This window comes from Geospiza fortis, unplaced genomic scaffold (assembly GCF_000277835.1).
Source record: "Geospiza fortis unplaced genomic scaffold, GeoFor_1.0 scaffold88, whole genome shotgun sequence".
Lineage (NCBI taxonomy): Eukaryota > Metazoa > Chordata > Aves > Passeriformes > Thraupidae > Geospiza > Geospiza fortis.
This window is the reverse complement of record NW_005054434.1, coordinates 214,907-239,470: the sequence shown is the minus strand read 5'-3', so window position 1 is coordinate 239,470 and position 24,564 is coordinate 214,907. Positions and strand designations below refer to the sequence as shown.

General features: G+C 43.8%; 1 protein-coding gene across 1 annotated transcript in view; it reads left to right on the top strand.

The window, feature by feature from the left end:
* Positions 1-1,696: 1,696 nt before the first annotated feature.
* The window catches only part of CAPN14 (calpain 14), a 25,669-nt gene continuing 2,801 nt past the window's right edge, over positions 1,697-24,564 (top strand). Inside the window, 18 exon segments of the mRNA XM_031061949.1 lie at positions 1,697-1,776; positions 4,489-4,667; positions 5,435-5,775; positions 7,928-7,997; positions 8,928-9,046; positions 9,654-9,790; positions 10,922-11,096; positions 11,776-11,841; positions 13,179-13,264; positions 14,513-14,587; positions 15,227-15,390; positions 16,071-16,234; positions 16,684-16,703; positions 19,328-19,522; positions 20,055-20,091; positions 20,956-21,018; positions 22,563-22,620; positions 24,345-24,409. Of these exon segments, the coding sequence (XP_030917809.1) occupies positions 5,545-5,775; positions 7,928-7,997; positions 8,928-9,046; positions 9,654-9,790; positions 10,922-11,096; positions 11,776-11,841; positions 13,179-13,264; positions 14,513-14,587; positions 15,227-15,390; positions 16,071-16,234; positions 16,684-16,703; positions 19,328-19,522; positions 20,055-20,091; positions 20,956-21,018; positions 22,563-22,620; positions 24,345-24,409 (1,725 nt within the window). The 5' untranslated portion in view covers positions 1,697-1,776; positions 4,489-4,667; positions 5,435-5,544.

Below are 24,564 nucleotides of genomic sequence, written 5' to 3'. Positions count from 1 at the left end.
AGATATGATGGATTTAACTTTTAGTTCTGTAATTTCTCAGTCGTGTCCCTGCTTTTGGTAACAGGGTTTGCAGTCACTTAGCTGGATGCTTGCCTTGACCAGGAGAGAGGGGCTTGCTGGAAAAGCTTCACTTCCACTTTGATGAAAGTCAGTGAGGCTGAAGTAAGTCATGTAGTATTTGCACACAAAATGAAACCTGGGGTTTTGGGGGGAAAACACAATGTTGTAAAACAGAAACTTGTGAAATGGTGACAAATATGTTTGCTTATCTGCAGCCTTAGGTTGGACAGGTTTACTTCCTACAGAAGATCATCTGAGGATGGGGACGTTGAAGTCACAGAATCTGAAAAGACGTGGTGACTCAGACAGTTTCAAGAAGCTTGTGGGAGCAGTGTAGCTCAGTAAAATTAACTTCCTGCCAGCACAGTTACTGCCACTGTTTGTCCATTACCAAGTGTGAAACCTGAGGAGACAGTGTCAAAAGTTCAGGTGCTGATGGGTTCAACAGGGAATAACCAGGGTTGTGGGAAAGGAAAGAAGGGAGAGGAAGGCACAGCAGGTCCCCAGAATTGAACCAAATATATTAATGTGATAAGTAAGGGGGGAAGACTTTCCTCTGGTTCAGCTGATCAAAATTCTCAACTGCCTGCTGGTGCCATATTGCCTGTGTGGAGACATAAAATTGTCTCCAGCATAGTCTGTTCCTTTCCTCACTCCTTGCTTTGCCTTTGCAACTCAGAAAACTGCTGCCTTTCTCTCCTGGCCTCACTGCTCCTTCATATTCCTCTGACATATTTCCCATTACCTTTCTCCTACCATTTTTCAGGTCTCTTGCTACACACTCACAAAGACACAGTCCTTTTCCCTACCCTCCCTATACTGCTTTTAGCCCCTCATTGCCTGAGGTGGAACAAGGTGGTGGTATCCAGAAGTGCCACCAAAAATGGGGAATGTGAGGCTGGATAATGTACATCCAGTGAGTGGGAATCATTCTTGCTTCCAGAGAGCTCCCTCCTTAGATCTGTTTGGCAAAGAAAGCTGCTTGTATTGCACACAGGGGACCTGACTGATGGGATGTCTGTAATAGTGCTGGAAAGAAAAATCCTCTGAGCCCTCAGCCATCCTTGCAGTGCAGAAGCTTGGTCTGTAACTCTTGAATGATTTTGTCTGTCTCTGCCATAGGACATACACCTCCGTCAAACTTACATAAATGTTCTTTGTAGAAATTGATATGATTAACTGATTGACAAAGTGTCATGTCCCCATCTGTTCTGAGAAAATATGAGGGCTTTGAGATTATTTCCTCTCTGAACTTTTTGTTACCTGAAAGCAGAAATCCTGTTAAAATGTATTAAGACACAGTTGGACACATCTCTCTGTTCTACCTTGCCAGTGATTTATGGGGAGACGCGGAGTTTTGTGCTTTGAATAATCAAGTGACAAACTAAACAAGGAAACTGCTGTCCACTGAAGCAATGGGTGAGTCAAAAGGTAGCCTGCATGATGGGCTGACCTGTTCTTTCATGTCTTCCGTGGAGTATTTTGCATTGAGATCTCCAGAATTTTCTGTCATTGCTCAATATGTTTATTTTCCCCACCTCCTGCTTCTACCACGGTGTTTGATAGGTTGGGACAGGCTCTTGGGGTTACGTATGCAAGGCATATATATATACATGCACATAAATACACACACAGGGAGAGATAACAAATATACTATTTATGAGCAGCAGGCATCACTGCCAGTGATCCTTTGCTGTGAGAACACACCTGGAGAAGGTAGGACATCAAATGCCAAGTGCTGTGTAGAGGGATTTGGTGCTGGCATTTAGCAGTTATCTCTGGCTAGCACAGAATTAGGATTTTCCAGGGGTTTGAAGAGAGGGTAACCATGTTAAGATGAAGCTGTCCTCTGGGATCAGATGGGGGTATTAGTTACACAATGCAGCAGCTGCTGCTGTGCTGTTCTCTGGAGGTGTTGAGGGAAAGGCAAAAAGTTTGTATCAGCAAACGTGGGAAGGGTGGGTGTGATGTAAAGCAGCTAGATGAGCCACATCAGCTGCCCTGCATGTCACAGCTCCAACTCTTCTGCCTGCCAAGTGGTTGGCAACACAGGCTGGTGTTTTAGCTAACCCAGTTTTTGTGCACCCTTGTTCTCTCACTTTTGCTGTTTAGAGTTGGTTTGGCTCATACTCGATCACTAAGTATTCTGCAGCGATCAGAAATTTCATCTGTCATTAGAGGGAGTTCTGGGTAATCTGAATATCTAGTGATTGGGATGCTTATGAATAGGATGTTGTAACCTTAAGTGCTAAAGCACAGATCTTGGGTAAATGGCATTTTCATATTTCCACTGATTTTGATGTAGCTAGGACAATTTCCACAGCAAAGGATAAGTATTTTTAAATCTCATCCAGAGTCTTTAAAAGTGAATCTTTGGTCAGAGAGGTATTACTTAAAGTTCTAAAAGACATCCAGGCATTTTTGATACAGACTTTTTGTTAAGATCAGTGGCAGCAGGTTCACTGTTTGACCTTGAAAATCTCAGCACCAGAAGGTGCTCATCAACTTCTGGGCTGATAATCTAAGCACAGGAAATGCAGGGAAAGGTCATCCACCTGTCTCTATATTCATTCATTTAGTGAGAAAACATAGTTCAGTGCTTCTTTTCAGGATATTTCTGTTTGCTTTAAAAGCCCACAGGAAGAGCAGGAATCAGCCTTGAGGTTTTTTTTTCTGAAATACAGCACTCTGTTTAATCAAAGACTAGAGGTTGTACCTGCAAGTGATGTTTTTATACTGTTTGTTTAGAGGCTAATAAAGATTAACAAAGCCTAATAGACTCACACTATCATTTTGACTAATGACTACTAATTTCTGTAGCTAACGTTCTGCTGTATTACATGAATGGCTGTAAAAAATGGCCCTGCCTCGTTTGTTCTGCTCACCCTAAAATTTATTATTTTGCATGCAAACATTTACTACTCTGTTCTACACAATCAGGAGCAGCTCCTCAGCCCAGATTTGGATTGTCTTTGTTAAATCAGAAGAGCTGACCTCTGTCATCCCTAGGTTTAGTCCTCAAATTGCCCACTGTCCAAGTGTTGCCTGAGGTAAATCCTCTCATAGAATAAGAGGCTCTCAGAGAATTAATTCATGGTCGAGTTACTTTTACAAAAAGTGAAGGATTTTCCATGGATTCTTCAGCTTCTCATTTCAAGACTTAGGGATGAGGCATTTAAGATCTTGAGAAAGCTCAGGGGAGATCGCAGGATGCTAATGCAGTGAAAGGATTTAGATCAGATGGTAAATATGCTAACTAGGGGAATATGCAAAGAATAGAGAATCAAATCCATTTAACCTACTGGCTCATGGCTTCCCTCTAAAGCTTTTAACCTCTGTCTGCTACACTTGGCTACTTTCCCTTAGAAATTTTAATTGCTGGAAGAGACTTGCACACACTCTGCTCCACCTGTGCAGGAGGACTGATTCAGTCTGGCTCAGTACCATTGCTGAGTGGAGTACAGGAATATACATCTGTATCTGGTGCCTGCTCATAAACAGGGCTGTGGCCACACAGAAGGTTAAACACAAGGTGGAACACTTGCTGTCTGAGAAGTGACTGTTCATGACACATGAAATGCTTCATTGCATCTTTTGTTTGAAGATTTCCAGGTAATTTTGAAAAGAGTTTAAAACAACACACAGTCAGGTTCAGCTGGGAGGTTTTCAAAACATACAAATTAGCATCATTGACTCAACACACTCTGTTTACAGTCAGGGGTGCTGGTTGAATTTCTTGAAAATACTTATTGATTTAAACATTAATTTTTGAAAGCATTGTTTTTTTCATACTATCTTTGGATTTCAAGACTTGTATATAAAACTCAATTCTTTTTCAAATAAATGCTAGAGTGACGTGAGAACTGGTGAAAAGTTAAAAAGTTAAAAGTTAAAATAGTTTTATCAGGCACTGTGAGTACTCTGCACACCCAAAAACCAAATCTCAAATATTTGTTCTTCATCTGTAGCTCAAAGTGTGCCAATTGTTCTCTACTTCTTTTCCTTGGGAGCAGCAGAATGAGAAATTTTTCTTCATATATGTTTTGTCTCCCTATGTAAAGTGCAGCTGGTCTCCAGGCTGTTTTCTTCCTTTGTTTTTCTCTTAAATCTGTCTCTGTCTGTTGCTCGTGTTATTGCAGCCATGAAGGCCAATGGCTGTAAAAAGGGAGGGTTTGGTGGGAGAGTCAGCATTTTTCATCCGGACAAAAAGTAAGCAAGTTGTTAGGCACTTAAATTCTTTTTCAGCTCTGAAATGTGTACAATACAACAGAAAATTGAATTTTCATTTCCAGCGTTATCTTCTGAAGATTTTTCTCTTGGTTGCCCTTGAGGGTCAAGCTTTGTGGATCACTTGTAGAATGGGTTTATAACAAATGAGGGCTCTGTGTGGTTGAGCAGTACAATGTGTGGTTGTTTGTTTTCTCACAGGGACTGCTGCTGACCTTCAGCTTTGATGGGAGTAACAATCAACTGGTGCCTAACTGAGACCAGCATCCTCGGGTGCCTGGGGCAGGGATTTTGAGTCCCTAAGAGCTTCCTGTGTGGGGGAGCCTTCCAAATACTGTATCATTATGGCATGTGAACCATTTCTTCAACTTTGCATCCTGGTTAGTGTTTCTCACTGTACTAACTGATTGTGATCACCTTGTTAGCACTGATTTGCCTTCTGAGATTTTAGTCATGATTTCTCCCAGCAAGGGGTGGTGCAAATCTTTAATATAGCTGCTAATATTTAAAAAAGACCTAGGACATCACTCTCTGGTGTTTTTAGTGGGGGGATGAGAAACATCTGTCTTGAATGTTGCAAGGAAAAAAATACCTCAGCATGCAATTTCATGTGTGAATCTGTGGTGTTCAGCAAGATGGAATGTGAACTCTTGGGGAAGATCATATCATTCTCCAAAATGAGGCAAAAAGGGCAAAATAACTATCATAGGAGTGTGAGTCGTGGCTTTCTAAAACCTAATGTATTCCAATTTTCTGTTAGCCTTTGTTTCATCTTGCTTTTTTTGGGGGGGTAGGGGAGGGAAAATAACTTCATGCCAGAAAGTGATTGAATTAAGACTGTCATTCATGTTGCAACACGTTATGAAAATATCCTAGAGAGCCTAAAATAGTCCAGAGAGTGACATAGAATAGCCATGTGTGTGGCTTCAAAGCTCTGGTAAAAGTCAGTGGGGTCAGTTGTTTTGATTTCACTCAGATCTACAGTGATGTTAAAGCCTTGAAAATGCAGTGATAAGTGCTCAGTTAGAATTGGGTGAGCCCCCACTTCTCCTGGGAATGCCACTGTTGCTACCCACCCCTGCTGACTAAGAAGAAAATTTTAAAAGTCAGGATTAAATTTACTTTTTATACTTACTTTAACTGTCAGGAATTCTTCTGAAAAGACACGCCTCATCCGAGAAAACCAAGAGTTTCCAGCAGATCCCTCCAGAATCCTCAGTGGAAAAAAATTATCCTGGTGTTATTGGAGACATCAGCATGCCTTTTCTGCTGTGCTTGAAAAAAAAGAAGTCACCTGTGCCTTTAGGCAGGAGTATCTTTCAAAAACACACCCCTCCCATCCAGCAGAACTACCAGGCTTTGCTGGAGTCGTGCTTGAAGAACAAATGCTTGTTCACAGATGACACCTTCCCTGCTCACATCAGCTCCATTGGAACAGGAGCACTGCTAAAGAAACTGCCCCGAAATTTACACTGGAAGAGGCCACACGTAAGTGACTTTCAGTGAGCACTGTGTGTAAGAGGATGATTACAGATGATAGCCAGCAAATAGTTTTAGCATTGAACAGGCTACTCTTAGACTTTAATTTAGGTGTACTTTAATGTCTCTGGGGATTACATTTATTGCATCAGGTGTCATTTTGGAAGCTGGGGTACATGGAGTCTCATAGTTGCCTTTGAAGCATTTGTTGCCCAAAATCATGACCAGCTTTGTTCAGTTTATATCCAGGAACACTTGGAGCAGGCAGGGAGAGGAGGCAAAGAGAGCAGGGAGAGTTGGTTTCCTTGGAGTTCATAGCTACAGGGATCTCACTGTGATTCTGTGGTGACAGATGAGATCCTTCTCCCCACAGTTCAAGATCATGACCTTCTAGAAGATTTCTGAGTCTCTAGACAGTTCTTAGCCATGACCCCTCTCTCCCATGGACTGTTATGATGCTGGAAGCTGCTGCTTTCCCAGACAGGGCAAGTGCCTTATCCTCTTGTTGGGCTGGTGTTTTTTTCCCTGCTTAACTGTTTAGTCTATTGTACTTGGAGTAATCTTTCCTCAGCTCTCAAGGCTGAGCTGCTATCACAACCAGTGACTGAGCATCAGTCTGTGAGTTGGTTTTAGTTTTGAGGCCTTTGTTTTCTACTTGTGCTCACATTTCCAAGGCTTTTGCTGGCATTCCAGGCTGAAACTGAACATCTCAAGAGACACCCAGGTGCAAGGGCTGGTCACAGAGCACCTTCTCATAACAAAGGGGTAGATAACAAGTGTAGGAGGCCAGGGCAGGGGACTGGCACAGTTAGATAAGGCCTGTTATTAGCAATGCCAGTTCTGCTCTTACTGAGCCACTGAGCAAAGTATTGACAATCAGATCCTCCTGAAAGCAATGTACAGAATTATGTGAGAATTTCAGAATTCCTTTGTCTGTAGGGAATTCTGCCAGGTAATATCACATAGCATCTCCCAGCTAAGTTATTTTCTAGCTGTCATATTTTGTGAGATTTAAACAATTTCCCAGAAGAATCAAGTTTCTGGAAAAAAAAAAAAAAGGTCAGCATGAGTCCTGGCCTCTACAAAGCCCTTCAAGTGTCTCCCCATCCCTCAGATATTGGAATGGACTTGGAACCTCTTCTGTCTCTCAGTGGACTATTCTGCTGCTCTGCTATGATTGTTGGGGTGTCCTGTGTAGGTCCAGGAGTTGGACTTGATGATCCTGATGGGTCCCTTCCAACTCAGCATATTCTGTGATTCTGTGAGTCTAAAACTGCCTTGTGAAGAAGACTGCTGTTTGCTCTGATGCCAAACTTTCTGAGCAAAGACTCTCTGAGAATGGATGCTGTGCATCCTTCAGTCCCTGTGCTGCAGAGGAGATGCTGAGATTGTGCCATTCAGCCTGCAGGCTTGTAGCTTGCTGCATCTATGAATGATGGCCTGCAAACTGAACACCCAAACTCACCAAGGGCAGGGCTTGGTGTCTAATTACTGTGACTGCCTTCTGAGGGAAGCTGTTTCTTTCCTGCTGCCTGCAGGGGAAGCCAACAGTGTGAAACTTAGCTTGAGCAATTTCTGGATCATTCGAGTAAAATATAATTTTGACATTTAGGTTATTAATTTAACCCCAGAGGCACTTGTGAAGGGAAAAAAAATCACCACACCATTATCTCTCTCTGTACAATTATTCACAGACCTATTCTTGTCACAGCAACAGGATTTCTGCAGCAGCCATCAGTCTGTAGCTCAATTGTCAGTCAAGCTGTGGAGATGTCAGCCAGCTTGGGTGAAAGTTTGATGCTCTGCCCTCATAACCTCTTTTGGCTGGCACTTGTGTGGAGGAGCAGGATTGGCAGATTTGAAGGGTTGTCTTCTCAGCATGGTGACCATGGAAAGCCATGGTGATGCATCTGAGCACCAGTGACTTTGGCTGGAGACCAAATTCAACATAGACCGAGCACAAATGTGTGCCCAGGCTGGGGTCAGGTTAGCCAGAGCACACAACAATAGATTTATACCTGAGCCAGAACAATGTCTGCTGGGACAAAGGATTCTCAGTATTTTAAAAGCTTTAACTTTCAAGCTAAATCAGCTCATGTTACTGGCTTAACTCTCTCCTTCTTTTTTTTTTTTTCTTTCCTTTTCATTTTGTGCTTCCCAGGCTTTGCACAAAAGTCCCGTATTTTATGCTGCCCACAGAAAGCAGCCTGATCTCTGCCAAGGATTGGTGGGTAAGGAAACTCCTTTGTATAAATATCCAAGTATTCTTACACAAGATAACATTTTGCATGGAAGTTTGAATGTATAAAACTTGGCATGGAAATAGAAGGTATCCATCTCCTGTCTCCACTTGGCATGGTGTGGATGAAGCAATCATTTACTGGCATAGGCTCAGTAAATAAGCTGGCAAGCTTTGAGGTGGGATTTGAGGCATGAGAGGAGTCTCCACAAGCTGAAATCACCACTGTGTGTTGTTTCTGCCCCTGCTAATAGGAAGTGTTCCTGTGCTCTTACTGGTCTGTGGTGTTGCTGCTTGACAATTGAACAGAAACCACAGAAGGGCTTTACATTTGTACTTAATGCTCAGTGGGAGTGTGTTCTCTTCTCAGCCTTGCTGTTAGAAAAATAATTTGATGCCTGTGTTGTCTAAAATAAAAGACTATATTGCCATCTGAAAAACAGGTAGAGGTGGGACTAAATTTGTTTTTAAGTGCTTTATGTCCTTAAAACCAAAGTTTGCCAAGTACAGTCTTGCATGTGAGATCCACTGGAAATTATTTGCTTTTCTGAAAAGCTAATGTTTTCAAAGAAAAATGGAAAAGTTTTTTTTTAATAGTGTGCCTTTATAGAGAACAGAAAAAAACCCCATGCAATGTCAGTAAAACACAGAATGTTTCCATTGACAGTTATTGCTTGCTAAATTTCTTATTTAACCAAACAGTACCCAAATGAAAAGATCATGAGAGAGCAATTATAAACCAATCACGGTTTGGTTAAATAAAGAACATGTCTGGATCATCTAATTTTGTGTGTATGATTTGTTATAACTGTAAAGACATCAGCACAACAGCTCTTCTGCTGGGATCTTGGTGGTGTTGCTGAGCTTGGCTGAGAGCTCTCACTTTTCAGCCAAGTGCATGTGTCCGTTTGTCTTGGCGCAGAGAACTGCTGGTTCCTGGCGGCCCTGGAAGCCCTGACATTCCACCAGGACATCTTGGCTGCAGTTGTGCCACAGAACCAGAGCTTTGAGAGGAAATACGCGGGCATTTTCCACTTCCGGGTACAGCTGCTCCCCCAGATTGCAGGAGCTCCTCAGATATCCTCTGCTGTGTTCTGTGTCACACCCTTGGATAATTTGTATGTGGTTCCCTTTGGGCAGGGGCAAGAGGGCCACAGGGTATCCCGGGCTGGAGAGGAGCCCATCACCCCTCCCACAAAGTAGCACAGGCAGTGAATCAACTGCAAGCCACTGAGGAAACACCTCTGCTTGGCTGCTCTCTCCAGCTGTGTCCTACCCATATTTTAATGCAAACAAAACCCTTTCTCAAGAGTGGCAACAGTCAGCAGGACCTGAGCACATCAGCTCCAATCTTCTACCCCTTTGGCCACCTCCTGGTACAGCTCTGCTACCTAGCAGTTAGGAATTCCTTCCCCAGAAGTCCACCTGTGGCTCATTTCCCTGCTGACTGGTTTTACACCTGATAGATGCTTTGTTTACTCCTCTGGCTGGGTGGGGCTGAGGAACTGGCTCTGTGGGTGAGTCAGCATGCCCCACTGACCCACAGCAGCTTGCTCTGTACCCACAGCTGGGCTATCTTGCCTTTCCTGTTGTTTCAAGGGGAGGTCCTTTCCAAGGGAAACATCAGCTCATTCCTTTCCCCTGACAGTTCTGGCACTTCGGGGAATGGATTGACGTGGTGGTTGATGATCTCCTGCCGGTGAACGAGGCTGGGGAGCTGCTCTTTGTTTCCTCAGTCTATAAGAACGTGTTTTGGGGAGCCCTTCTGGAGAAGGCATATGCTAAGTAAGTGACTCATTTCAAGTTATGCAAATAGTGTCTCTAAAATATGTTGGTCGGTGCCTACGCAGTTTGTTCTTGTTTATAAATGCATCTCCTAGGCCTTGCTACATTTGGGGTGTAGTAGATAGCTCTCATCTATCTCTTATTACACATAAAAGCTGCCATTGCAGTAGTTGTTATCAAACCAGGCCCTTGAGTTTAAATCCAAGGGTTTAGGTGAGAAAACAGCCCTGTTGTGGGGGATTGTCCTGTGAGCGTTATCATTGTTTGCAGTGTATTGGCTGATGCCTTCCTTGTAAATATCACAGAGGAGTGGAATGCCACAGATAGAAATTTTCAAATGTGAATGATTTCCAAAGCCTCCTTTAATGTATTATCAGTGTGAGAAACCTCCAAGGATTTTCATTTTGGAGGTCTGCTGAAGCACTGCACTTTATTTTGGCAGATATTTTTGCTCTCAGGTCCTCGAAGCTGAGGTATATCACAAGTCATATGGCATGGTGAGAGCAGTGGCTTGCCTCCAGGGTGTTTTGCCTACAGTGGTAGTATCAGCACAAAGAAGAAAGCAGCAAGGCCTAACTGATGGAGTTTGTTAATATTTGGCTGAAATAATCTTTGCAGAGCAGGGAAAAATGCTCTAGTTAACATTGAGAGAAAGATCACCCAAAGGTGAGAATGTTCAGTTATTTTCATTTGGTGTTAGTGTTAGAATGAAAAGACTGGGCCAAGTTGCACTGGAGTGATAAAGAAAATCAGATTAGAGACTGAGCTCTCAGGACAGTGTCTCTCAAGGCACTATATCTTAGATACAGCTCAGAGCCTGGTGATAAATTCAGGCAACACTCTCTGAGGCAGAGTTATCAAAGAATCATGATGGGTATGTTCTCATTACAGTGCAGTCAGGGATGGCAGCTAGTGAAGAGTCCCTTTCAGACTATGGGCAATCTTGGAGGCAATTTTGTAGATTCTCCTCTTCCCAAATGCCAAAAAAAACCCTTAAAATGAAACATGAGTTACAGCCTTCCTTTTGCTTTTTGCACACTTTTTTTTTTTAATATTTTCATTGGCAACCTGTTCTCAACCTGCCATCTGTGATGATAACCCAAAGAATATATTGATGTCTTTTTTTGCTAGACTCTATGGCTCCTATGAAGATCTGCAGATTGGGCAAGTTTCAGAAGCCTTGGTGGATTTCACAGGGGGTGTCAATACAAGGATCAAGCTTGCAGAAGCTCCTCCTGATCTGTGGGATATACTGACAAGAGCCACCTACAGCAGATCTCTCATGGGCTGTCAGACACACTTAGGGGTGAGGCTTGGAGTGACATCAAATGGCTTTACAGCTCAAAAGCCTTTCCAGAGCCCTTTCTCTCTGCTCAGCTGGTCATTGTGACTCAAAATGTATCAAAGCTGCCCTATGTGGCTTTCTGTAGAAGTCACATTCTTCGTGTTAAACTTTGCTCATGGATTGATTCCCTGATGCTCTCAGCTCCCTGTTGTTATGTTTAGGAACTGGTTTATCTATCAAAGAAATGCTATTAAATAGGGATCTACTGCATTTTCCCATTTTTGTTAAATAAATTTTCCATTTTTACAGGTGGTGCAGTGACACACATATGGAATAAAGTTATAGCTAAGGTAGAGACATGGGTTGTTCAGAACATGAATTAAAGTCTTGGCTTCCAAGCTTTATGCTACCACCTCAGCTGTTGGGAGACTACTTTTCTGAAAATCAAAACCTAACCTCCTGGACTTCCTTAAAGTGACTGAAGACCCACAATTTAGGAAGGGTCATTAACAATCAACTTTCCAATTCCAAGCACACTGAAAAAATCTGGCTCTTAGGAGGTTCCATTCATATATTTATTTTCAGTTCTCCTTTGAAAGTCATTGCTTACACAAATACAGGTCTCTGGTATTGGTGTAAGTATGCTGTATGAGTAGGGATAAAATAAAATGTTTCTTTTCCTTCTGTTTCTTGTATACAGGCAACAAAGGTCCTGAAGAATGGGCTTGTTGCTGGCCATGCCTACACAGTAACTGGTATTAGAAAGGTAAGACCAGCCCAAATGTCCTGGGCCCAGGTTAATTTGGATATCAGCAATTTTTATTGCATTCAGGCATTGATCAGAGCAACTATAATATCTCCTCCCCAATACTCTTTTCTTAGTCTAAGGCTACAAGAGACTGTGGGCTTTGTTGAGATTGACATTTTAAGTGTGTCCATTTTAATTTGGAGGCCTTGATGTAAAGGACAGTTGTTATGGATCAGTGTATATCTCTAAGGGTGGGAATGATTAATAGGGCTCTGCTGACACCATCACCTAGAAATGCATCTCAGCTATTAAGAATGAAAGGACTGGCCTTTGGGGTTGCTGGGACAATGTGCTGAAACTTGGGGATGTGCTTTTTACTTGGAGTAAAAAGCCTTCCTCTGAAGCCAGTGGAGAGGCTGTAGAGAAGTAAGGATGTAAAAGCCAAAATATGAAAAACTGCAGATAGAAATGTGAGTCAAGGGTGTGGAGTAAGGGAACTGACCTGTGCTCGTGTGCAGACAGTGCAGGGTGACCCCACTAATCTGCAGAAGTGCTGTTGGAGTCCCCTTAGGATATTTGTCTAGAGGTAAGGGACTTGAAATAATACATCCCAAAGAGTTGGAGCTTCTTCCTCCTGAATTGGTGGATGACTGTCTTGTCCAGCCTCAAGAGGAAGTTGACAAGGATGGCAAAGACTGTGTGAGGCTTTGGACATTTTGGTTAAAGCATGTTCAGTGCCTGTAGCAGGAGATGCTAGGAAGGGCAGAAGAGATGAGCTGGATAAGGCACATCTGTGTCTCCCACAGGAGGAGCAGGAGGAGTTTATGTGTGGAGTTTTTCAACAACGTGTCTGTCAGTCTGGCTCCTCTGATGAGATGAAGAGCCAGGCAACCTTAAGGGACTGACCAAGCATGTGGAAACTGTGAAGTCAGCTGTTCTGCAGCATGCTGTCAGCAAAGCCCCTAATTGGCCTCTCCTCCCACCACTTCAGGAGGCATTAATCTGTATAGTCACCCATGGGGGCTGCATTGTGCTGAGCCACTGCACTGGGGTAGGACTTGGTTTTCACACGAGTACAAAATGAGCAGATGTTGGAAAGGAAGAGGAATTTACAGTCAAGCCTTTGGATTAGGAATCTGTCATGTCTCTGGTTTCAGTTTAGAATGTAAGATGAAGGACCTTAATCTCTTTGTTGCTGGCATTTAAAATTGCATGTTCAAAGATTTTTATCATCATACTTGCTGGCATCTATGAGAACAAGCAAAATTGTTATTAATATCTGACATAGTACAATGATATAAACCAGATGAGAACTGCTGAGACCTTGGTAAGCACAATGTTACTGTTTTCTGCAGGTGACCTGTCAATATGGACCAGAAAACCTAGTGAGACTGAGAAATCCATGGGGAAAAATTGAGTGGAAAGGAGACTGGAGTGACAGGTGAGTTTACAAAAGGAAAGGTGTGACACTGAGCAAAGGAAAGGTTTCTTGGAGGAAAGATGCTGCCATCTTCAGGCATGAATTAATGTTGGGGGCAGCAGTAAGATAACACTTGCACAGACCTTCTGGTGTCAAAGCAATGACTCCATGGATTTATATGTCCCCAACAGACAGTGCTGCTGCAGCTGGCCTCACTTCACACATGCAGCCTCAATCAGATCAGTTCTACTTCTCATTTCACTAATGCCAGAGGAAGCGTAATATGAGCATGAGACACTGACCACCTTGCTGTGATGTGGAGAGCATGCAAAGGGACAGATAGCTGTGCAGGAGCTCTAAAAAACCCCCATGTTTCAGGACACAGTTGTTTATCATGGGAGGGCCCTGGAAAAATCTTCCACAGGCTGCAAGGTGTTAGAATTGGATAAATAGCAAGGAGTTCTCTGAACTGGCTGCTTGGGTAGATACAGTGGGGCATGAGATCAGAGGAGGTAATGAGGTAAATGGGCTCCATATTTGCACCTACCTGATTTTTTTTTCCTTTTAATTGGGACCCATGAAAGACAATTGTTTGCATTCTAGACCATGAGCAACTGTAAACTTGTGTCCTGTTCCTCTATGAAGTGGAGCATGTTTCTTGCTTCCAAGCTTCATTTCATTCCCCGCACAGGCTCTTTGCTGAGGCTCAGGGCATAGAAAGGAGGGAAGAGTAGAGAGGTCATTGGGAATGTGAATGGCTTTCACCTTGTCTGCAGAGCAGTAACTTCTCTGATGCATGTCTGTCACATAATGACAACACACCAGCTGTTCTGTTGAAGAGCATAATGAGCAACATACTGCAGGCCTGCCTTTGAAATGACTCCCAGCTGCCTCTTGTGCTGTCCTAGTCATTCATTCATTATGCCAAACACTCTTCCTATTATGTCTCCTTTAACAGAAAATTAACCAACAAAGTGGGTCTAGATTTTTATATTTTAAGTACTTGGAAGCTGTGTTTTCAAGTGAAGGGAGTGGTTGATGGAAATGGAACATTTCTGGCTTCTACTGCAGAAAACTGGATCCATTTAGCTACATCTCATGGGACCCAGGGTGGTTGTGGAGAGTCTCATGTGGCTGAAGGCAAAGTGGGGGATAAGCATGGAGATATGTAAAAACAGGGATTTGGCCTCTTTTTGTAGAGGAAGGTCATGTCCTCTGCCTTGAATTTGTGGCCACATTTGGTTAGTCATCTCATGTTTTTCCCCTTAGCTCTTACAAGTGGGAGCTGCTGAGCCCAAAGGAGAAGATTTTACTGCGGAAAAAGAAGGATGACGGAGAATTCTGGTAAATGGCACAGTCTTGCTTCTCCCCTCTCTGCCAGCAGCCCCGGGGCTGCACCTGGAGCTGCACATTGCCACTTAGGCCAAGGCATAGGTGATGAGCTTTAGCCTGTGCTCCTCTCTGCTTGATGCTGTGAGAAGCAGCGGCTGTGCTGACATGAAATGCACTGCTCTTCAGTGCAGGAGTGAGGGAGAAGCAGGGCATTGCTCCGTCTCCTGGGGCTGCTGGAGATAAAGGGCAGCCCCAGGAGCTTTTTGTCCTGCCCTCTTTTTTTGTTGTTGTTGTTCTTTAACCATAGCTTCGGGAAGCTCCTGTTTGTCTCCGGTTTCTCCACAGCTTTTGCCACGAGGTGGCAATGTTACCGCCCCTGTAATTTCATCGCACTGCCTTTGCTGGCGAAATTATTTCATTCTCTGTTTCTCCTATCATTTGCTGAAGTTTTAGTCGTGCATTAGCTACTCCTAGAGGCTGCTGTGGAAGCAGACGCTCTCTTCTTTACTGCCTAATAAAATATGAGCATTACCATATGTAACACAGAATGGTGTGGCTTCAAAGTTCCCCGCTCCCTTTTCTTTCCATTTTATGAGCCATATGGACTAAACTAAACTGCTGACAAGATGTCTCTTGGCACTCTTTTCCCAGGATGTCTCTGCGAGATTTTAAGATTCATTTTGTAGATCTGGTGATCTGTAAATTAACTCCAGACCTGATGAGCCAGGAAGATGGGAAAAAGTGGATGTACTCCTTGAAGAGTGGGAGATGGGTTAAAGGAAGTACAGCAGGAGGAAGTCTGGGATTCTATAATGGTGAGAGGTGCTCTTTTGGATAACTCTGACTTTTGGATGCTCTGCTGACTCGGTTAACAGCTTCTTATAACCTCTTAACATAAAATTGATGACAGAAACATGCACTTCCTGTTTATGCCTTCACACAAACATCAGAAATAAGCAGCTGAAGGACTTTGACTGGCTTCTGCTATCACTGAAGATGCACTGCTTGCAAACATAGGGCAGTGGGCTGATTATAGCATGAAATAAGCTTTAGGATCCCAGGATCAATTGCCAGCACTGATCTGCTCTAGAGCATTAGACTTGTCTGTTAAAATTTGCATCCTCAGCACCTCCAGGAAGTGTGTTTTAAGTAAAGTGAATAAAATAGTCAGAGACTCAGCTCTTCTGTAAGCAGAGCAGGTGGAGTCTAAAGTCAGCTAGCCTATACACCAGGGCTAACAGAGGAATGGTGATACATTTATAAACAAAATGAGCTCTTAGTTGCATGTAAGCAGAAGTATAGTTCCTTGTTCATGGGTCTTTCTCCTGTCTTAGACAGTAGTTGCACTGCTAAACTTGTAAACTGCACCTTAAAATCAAATTCCTGTGGGGTGTGGAGATCCAGACAACCTGTGACCTATTCAGTCCAGTGCCAGGCATCATGTGGGAAGCTGGCAATAAAAATGACATCAAAATGTTTTTCTTGTTTTACTTAGGCAACTTTTGGATGAACCCTCAGTACTGGCTGAATGTGCTGCCAGTTGAAGACAGTAAGAAAAGCCCAAGCACGTGCAGTGTGGTTATATCCCTCATGCAGAAACACAGCACCAAACACCGCAACCGAGCCCCTCACCTTTTCATTGGATTCTTAGTCTATAAGGTGCAAAGAATTCCTTTGCTTTTCTTGCTCTCACCAAACAGGAGAACTTCCAGCCCCTGTAGATTGTAGTGCTCTGCAGGCCAAGAGTTTTTGTGGTGTGCAGGGTGATCTCTGCTCTTTCCTCCTGCCTGTGCCCAGTCTCCTCACACATCAGGGCTAGGCTCCCTGGGGCTCTGTGCCCTGCTTGCTGCCTCTCCAGCAGGCTGTGTGTCACCCTGCAGAGCAGTGAGAAGTGCCTTTTGCTTCAAAGCACATTGGGATTTATTTTGCTGCCTCTGAGGATATGTGCAATAGCTGGAAGAGGGTGCCAGGAGTCCCCTTACTTTGGGGTAGGAAGAGCTCTGCCCTCAGGTTATTTCCAACCATGGTAAAATTGTGCCTAAAAAGTGTTCCTAGTATGATGTGGCAGCTGCTCATGTGTGCATACTGCACTCCCCATGTGCCCAGAGGTGAATGGATATCACTAGGAGTGAGAGTTTCCTACCTTCAATTCTCTGCTTATCTGAGTACCTTGAGGGCCACTCTTCTCCCGTGAACAGAGCCACAGGTCTTGCACAGTTTTGGAGAGGTGACTGTGGGGAAGGGTTTTTGAGTGGAGGGGCTGAGGTTTCTGAAGGCAAAGACCCCATATAGATGTTTGTAGCTGCTCTGCTTCCTAGGAATGACTTGGCTGTGTTTGGTGAGGCACAGAGGTCCTGACTGACAGATGCTGTTTCTTTTCTTCCTGCAGGTGGGCCTACAGGTGAGTCCCTTGTCACCACTGATGCCTGTTGTCTGAGGGACCTGGGCTGGCGCAGCTGTTAAGACAGTGCTGAATGTGGTGTGTTTGCCTTTGTTCCTTGGCTGACAGTGAGTGCCAGTATTGGAATTCAGTGAGGCACAGCAAGGCAGAACCATCCTCTGACTCTACTGAAAAGCAGCCATATCAGGAGAGCTCACTGGCCTTGAGAGTGGGCATTAGTTGTTCAGCTTCTCTCCTGGGTCTTCAAAGGTATTAGAAGTAGCATCAGCCTTTACCTGATGAGCACTTCAGCCCTGCTGCAGTTGTGGGATGGTGCCCCAGTTCTTGGCTGCGTTTTGGGAGTCAGAGCTGCCTTTCTGCTGCTTCCCAGTCTTGGCATGAGGTGGGAAAAGAGCATGTGCCCCATGGGAGTCAAAGATCTCCTGGGGAGCTCAGGTTCCTGGCTGGCTGATGGTACAGGTGTTTTCAGCTTCTTCAGGTCAGCTGCATTTCTAGAATTTTCTTTATCCAAGAGCCTTTGGGACGTGGGTAAAGGCCCTGGAACTTAAATCCTGATTAAGTCCTGATTTTGGCCCTGACCTCAGAGGGCTATTTAAAACACAGAAAGATTTAGCTCATATTGCCTTTAAAGGGCATATCTTCCACTCTGTTACTACTCAAATGAGAGTACACCTCTTAAATGAGAACGTGGGCTGGCAAAGAACTAGTTTGGGTATATGATATGGGCAGCACAATTGTGCTCCTAGTTACTGTAGACCCAGCATGGTAACCATGAGGTAAGATGCCACTCCTTCCTAACTTAAGTATCTTGGGCACTCTCAGGGTTACCTTCAAGGTAAACTTTCTGGCAGAGGAGGTCTGAGTGTGGCCCCAGGACAGTGCTCTGCCACACTTGAGTGGGAATGGTGGCAGCCAGGACTTCAATTTCAGGTTTGTAGTGGTTGCCAAGATCAATACAGAGAGATGGCAAGCTGAAAGCATCTGAGGTATTGGAACTGCTGTCAACAGAGTATTGACTGGAATATAAAAACTTTGAATTTAACATAAGGGGCATGAGGAGGAGTAACCCTGAACCTTTCATAAGAAAGATTGCCCTATTAGTAAGAAAAATACTGGCAAAGGAAGAGGAATAGCATCTCCCCATGAGGCTGCAGAGTAAAATGGCTAAATGTTTTGAGGAACAGCCAAGATCAGAAGGTGACAGTAGCTTTAGCTAGCAGGATTATTTATTGGGCTTGTGCACTGGGCCCTCAGTGGCATTAAAATTAGTTTCATGTTGCCTGGATCAACACTTTATCCATCATCCTGTGGCAGAAAAGGGCCTGCAGAGCAAAGAGTGCCAGACAGATCAAGGACACTTGCATGAAGTCAGGATGAGGGCTTAGGTTGCTCATGCAGTATTCTCAGATCACAGGTGTTCTGAAAAATCCTCTGCTACCAGATCCCTTGTGCAAAGGACAAGCTGGGGACAAAGTGTGTGGTCCCTGTGGGAGAAGAGATGTTCTGGCTTGTGAAGGGCAGTCTCTAGAGCAGTTCCTCTCTGCAGTCATTTTAGCCCATCTGGCAAAGACTTTTGCAGAAGCCACGTTGGCAGGAACAGCTTCTTGTCTCCAGTTCTTGCTGCTGTTCCTTACAAGTAGTACAAGTAGTGTAAGTTTTTTTTTTTTTAATAAGTTGCAGGAAGCCCAGTCTTTTGCCATATTAGTATTGGGCAAATGTGGCATTCACATTCTCTGAAAAAATCCCTTCGCCCAGGATCTTCTCCTGGGAAGCTGAGAGGCCTCAGATAAAAAGGAAAATAGTTCTTATCTCATTTGCTTCTCCTGTGTTGTGCTCACATGCGGAATGTGTTTAGAGATTGTTTACCCACAGGTGATTGTTTCATTGGATTCTGATGTGAATTGTTTTAACTCTCTGGCCAATTAGGGCCAAGCTGTGTCAAGACTCTGGAAAGAGTAATGAGTTTTTATTATTGTCTTTTTAACATTGAGTAAGTATCTTTTCTGTATTCTTTAGTATAGTATAGTATTCTTTAATATAATATAATATAGTATTATAAAGTAATAAATTAGCCTTCTGAGAACATGGAGTCAGATGCATCATTCCTGCCTTGGTCGGGGCATTCCCTGCAAATACAATAGGCAAGGATGCTGCATAGTGAGAACCACCATGTCCTGGGAAGAGACTGAGTCCTTTGGGCTCTGTTACCTGCTTGTGCTGTAAAACAGGCTGAGATGTGAAGACAGGCTGTCTGTGTCCTGCCCATGAATCCTCCACACCTTTTGTCCACGTGTTCAGCTGTAGCAGAACACGAATCTCTTACCTTTCTTCCCTGAGCAGTACCAGGAGAGCAACAGAAAGCTGCCCCCAAGTTTCTTCACCCGACATCAGCCTGTGAACAAGCACCAGGTTTTCCTTGATGAGCGGGAAGTGACTCATGACTTCCATCTGGAGCCTTGTGTCTATGTCATTGTCCCCTCCACCCTGGAGCCTCAGCAAGAGTCTGAGTTCATCCTGCGGGTCTTCTCCAGGAAGCACGTCCTTCGGTGAGATGCTGCTGCCCCTCATTCCCTGGGAAAGTCTGGTCTTTCTACTTTAATGGGGGCAGCAAAACTTAACTCTGAAAAAAGCAGCATAGTCTCTTTCAGAGAAGCTGGCTCTGGATTTCTCCTGCCGTAGGACTCTCAGTGGTTGAAGCACTGGTTTTGGCCTTATCCTTTCAAAAAAGGCTGAGATAGGCCCACACAATCCTTGCAGCATGCACATGTTTGAGACTGTGGGAAGGATAAGAGCTCTTTAGCTTTTTAGCTCCATTAGTTTGCCAGGAACTGCCTGCTGGCAATACTAGCATGGTTGCTTGTACAGAAATGGGTGCTTTGGATACTTCAAATGCCGGCAGCTTTTGGGGTCCTGTGTGGATATGAGGCCTTGGCTTAGTGCAGCTGTAACACCAGAGAGTAAAACACATGGCAAGAGCAGGTTGGAGCCCCATCCAGGGAAGAGGAATGACACCTGTGGTGAGACAAACACACAACTCTGAGATCTGTCCTTAATGTGTCTGCTTTTTTACATCTCCAGGGAAATGGGCGGGAACACGAGCTTCACCCTCTCGAAGGTGAGTGGGTGTGAGGGGAGTGGGGGGTCTGTGGCTCAATCTGCAGCTCTGAATGTTGGGTTTTTACTGTTGCTCTGCCCTAGAGGAGAGGCTGAGTGAGAATGCTTGTGTTGCAGCACTTGAAAGCACAGCTTGGGTTTATAGACAGAATCCTTTGGACCAAGGGGACAGATGCAGTCAAATGTGGGAGACAGGCAAAACTTGAGACAGCTTAGTTGCCCTTTTTGCAAACATCTTTTACTGACACCATTTTGCTTGCTCTAAAGTCTTTCCCGCTCATGGCTTTTTGGAGATTCATGGTCCATTCTTGCACTGCTCCCCATCCCTTTCAGGCCTTAAACATTTTGGAGACATGATGGGACCTTAGCTCTACTATTCCCATGCAATGGCCTAAAGGTTATTTTCAAAAGAACTGGTCTCAATGGCAGTGCATGCACATCTACAGCTTGTGCTAGGAAATTTATGGCATAGTCTGTTCCCCTGGCATAACCAGGGCCTTTCCTGCCTTCATCTCCTCTGTTGGGCTGTATAAAACAGAACAGAGACTCATCTCTCACAGAGTGAGCCCCAAGCTTTGCACAGCTTGGGAGGGGGTGAGAGGAATGTTTCTCCCCACTAAATGTTATCTGAGTATTTCTCTCCAAGAAATAGCAGTTTTGTGATGTAGGGAGGTATTTTAGCAGTGGGCTGTATTAGTGATGTAACACTGATTGCAGAGGTGGGCAGAGGGTGGAAGGGGCAGGGAATGGAATGGAATGGAATGGAATGGAATGGAATGTCATACTGGGAAAGCATCTTTAATAATTTGGTTGACAATATTTTTCTTCTGCAAGTTAATGTTGTTTTTTTTTTGATACCCTAAAGGAAATTGTTGATAGGTATGAAGGCAAGATCTGGGAGGATTTCTTCACAAAGCATTTTGAACAGGTAAGTGCTTGCATGAGTAAACTTCTCCAGAGCTATTATGTAGCTCTGTGAAAGTAAAAGCATGTGGATGTGTGGGGACCAGAGAGGGGCTATGGAGAGGAGGTTGGACTCTGTGTACAGTGATGACTCCACACAGCAAATTTGCATGTGAAGCTTAGCAATGTGATGGCATTGAGACAGGCACACTTCTCTGCACAACAGGGTGTCAGTGCCTGGAACTTAATGTGAGTGTGACAGTATCAAGAGGCTCAAAAGGCATTAGGAAACTGATGGGCAGAAAGTCCATAAACAAATGCTAAAGGACTGAGCAGGGATGTACCCTCAGAGATCACTTTTCCAACAGGGAAACAGCAGAATGGACTACCGAAGCTGACCAGGCTCACATGCTTTCCTTAAACATTAATTCCTGTTGCCTGTACTGGGGACAAAGTGATGGGCTGTGTGGATCCATCCTATGCTTTGGGGAAAGCTGTCTATTAGAGAACACCCCTGAAATATTGAACTTGTCTCACACATACTTCATCACAGTTGGATGGCAACTAACCTGCTTTGAGATGTGAAATAGATATTGGGTATCCCATCATCTTTTCCCCCTAGTTTTCCAAGTGAAATATGATCCTTGCTGTGAAGGATTCTTTTTAGTATTTCTCTGGCCTGATTTGGGATGGAGCTGACCATCAGGGATCCCACTGACTGTGGTGAGGGATGCAAGTGTTTCACCTTTCAGAAAAGGTCACTGCATTTGTTTAGCATCATACCCTGTATTTGGCAAACACAATTTCACAAAAACAGATTTGCGCTTTTAATAGGAATATCTTGAACAAAGCTGTTACTAAAAACAATGAATGCTTTCACTTTTTGTCCCTTGTTTAAGATTTTGGTTTTGAGAATGGTGTGGCTTTGATGTGCTAGAAATTGCCACATACTGTGAGGTGCTGGTCCTTTGCTGTCAGGATGTCCAAGTACACACAGAGCACCTACTGCCATTTCTGAAGGCTTTACCCTGGCATCCCTCAATGATCTGAAAGCAGGCTTTTATTTTTGAAGAGTGACATTTAAAGAAACCCTCCAAACAAACGATTGTCACAGCTTCTAAAAGATTTATGAACTTTAGTATGACAAGAGGGAGGGGGAGTCTCTGCTTTGAAAAGTTTGGGGAGAAGTATTCCAAAGTTTCAGGTTGGTTTTTTTGTTTGTTTGTAAATGATAAAAAGGGAATGTTTGAAGCAGATCTCTTGACAGTGTACTTGATGGGACAGATGGCACCAGGGCTGAAAGGCCTGCATCCTCACTCAGTGGAAATCTGCACTACTGCACTGATCTGTGTGGAGCCCTGAGAACTTAGCCCAGAGCACACTGCAGCTCCTGCAGGCTCAGGATCTTGTCATATTCAAAGGGAGTCTTGTCTATCGATTTTCACAGTGGCTGGAGTGGGGCCAGAAAAGCAGAGAATGAAGATGGGGCATGCTGGGAAAACAAAAGAGGGAGAAAAGTGATTTAATACTTAGGAAAAAAAACCCCTAAAATTCTCTTCCATATCACAGAATCCTGAAATAAATGCTGTTCAGCTCCAGAGGATCTTGAATAATATATCTTGGAGAAGTAAGTGCTGAGAAATAATGTTTCTGTAAAATAAGCCCTTTCAGAGAAAAGCCTCAGCTCTTGTATCTATTTCTCGAATTCTGGGAAGAGAAACTGGCTTCAGTCTGACTGAACTAACTCTTCTGATGCCATGTTAGATTTCCAGAGCAAAAGGATTTGCTGGGGTGTGAATCAATATGGCAGAAATGTTATAAGCAGAGCTAATCTAGTTTGAATTTCAACAACTGAAATAATGAGGGAGGAGAGCAAGCATGGATGCAGATTCTTAATTTGGCCTCCAAACCCAGCTTGAGCTCAGCTTTGATTCTGAAACTGTGTCTCATTTCAGCCTGTGCCACTGCCTCAGCCTCAGCAGCACCAAAGTAGAAGATGTGGAAAGCCTGGTCTGTAGGAATTGGTGTGGTGGAGGAGGGTCTTGCCTTTAATTTCATGTGCTTGCTCCATGCTGCTGTTCCTGTTTACTCTTCCCTGCTGTGCATGCATAGGGCTGCCCCTTGCTCTGTGTTTGGGGGACAGGATGAGGTGCAGGTGGGAACCCATGCCTGTGAGAGCCAGGTGAGCCCTGAGCTGGTCCCTCTCACATGTGGCATCCACTCTGCTGGGGGCAGCCCAAAGCACTCCACAGGTTTGTAATTTGGACTTTGGTAACAAATAACCTGGGCAGCAGTGAGGCATTGCAGTGGCCGTTCTCTCTGGACAATGACATTGAAATTACAGATATAATGATGAATCCAGATTTTTTTTCCTGGTTTCTTCACTGGTAACAATCAATATGCAACATAGAAAATGCTCTGTCCAACCATTACAGGCAACAAAGAAGATCATGAAAAGAGTGATGTGATGCCTTTTTCACTTGGACTGAATTTGATATTTCTCTCTTTTCTGCAAAAGTGGACAAGGATAGTTCTTCTGTCTTTGTAAACTGACCCACCAGGCACTGTCTTATCTGTGAGAAAGCAATATTGAACAGAGAGTCTTTACTTTTAATAAATTATTGATTTTAAGAATTATTTTCAAATCTTTACAGTACTTGGTTCATACTTACTAAACAGGGCTATTACAATATTAAAATTATTAAAGCATCGTGACTTCGTGCAGAGAAGGGATTGGTGAGTTATGATTCTGTCCCTTACTCAGTGGAAGGGGCAGACCAACTGTGATCATGATTTTCAGTGAGATTAGAGCCTGTTTCTGTTATTCTTCATGTAAGTTGTATATGAACCAGGAATGCTAATCTTTGAGGCAGCATCATGTTTTCAGCAGTGCCTGTACTTTTAATTATATTAACAGAGCTGGCAGCGTGTCTGTGAAAGAGAGGGAGAGAGAGATGCTTAGTACAAGGGTTTCAATTAATCTGCAGTGCTGTTCCCCAAAGCTCTTCAGGTCAAGTGACTTTGCTCAAGGTCATGCAGTAAATTCTGTTTGGGATTAGAGCTTTGGATGTCCTTTTCCTTCCATTTTCTCTAATAGCTGGAGATAGTGTACCATATTTCATTCTATATTACATGCCTGCAGGGAGCTCATATTGGATTTTCTGAGACTAGTAGAATCCATCCTGTTGCCTCATATTTTTATCATCATAAATGATACATCTTCTCAAGTGGGTGTAAACTTTCACAAAGGCTTTGGGGCCTGAGCCCTCTCAAGTAAGGGGGGATTTTGTGAGTCCATTTTTCTGAGAGATGTCCAGTGACTCCCCAAACCATTTTTTTTTTTCTCTCCAGATTTCCAGAGCTTTCACCTGAATTTCAGTCTGGATTCCTGCCAGGGTATCTTGGCACTCCTGGATGTATCCTTGTCATGAGTGATACTTCTGACTCATATAATACTTTACCAGAGCATTATTTCTTAGGCGAGACCGGGTGTTACTGTGATTTCTTTACCACCAGGACATGGCCTGCTTATTGAACTTCTCACCCTCCATAATAACAGTTCAGCTGTGAC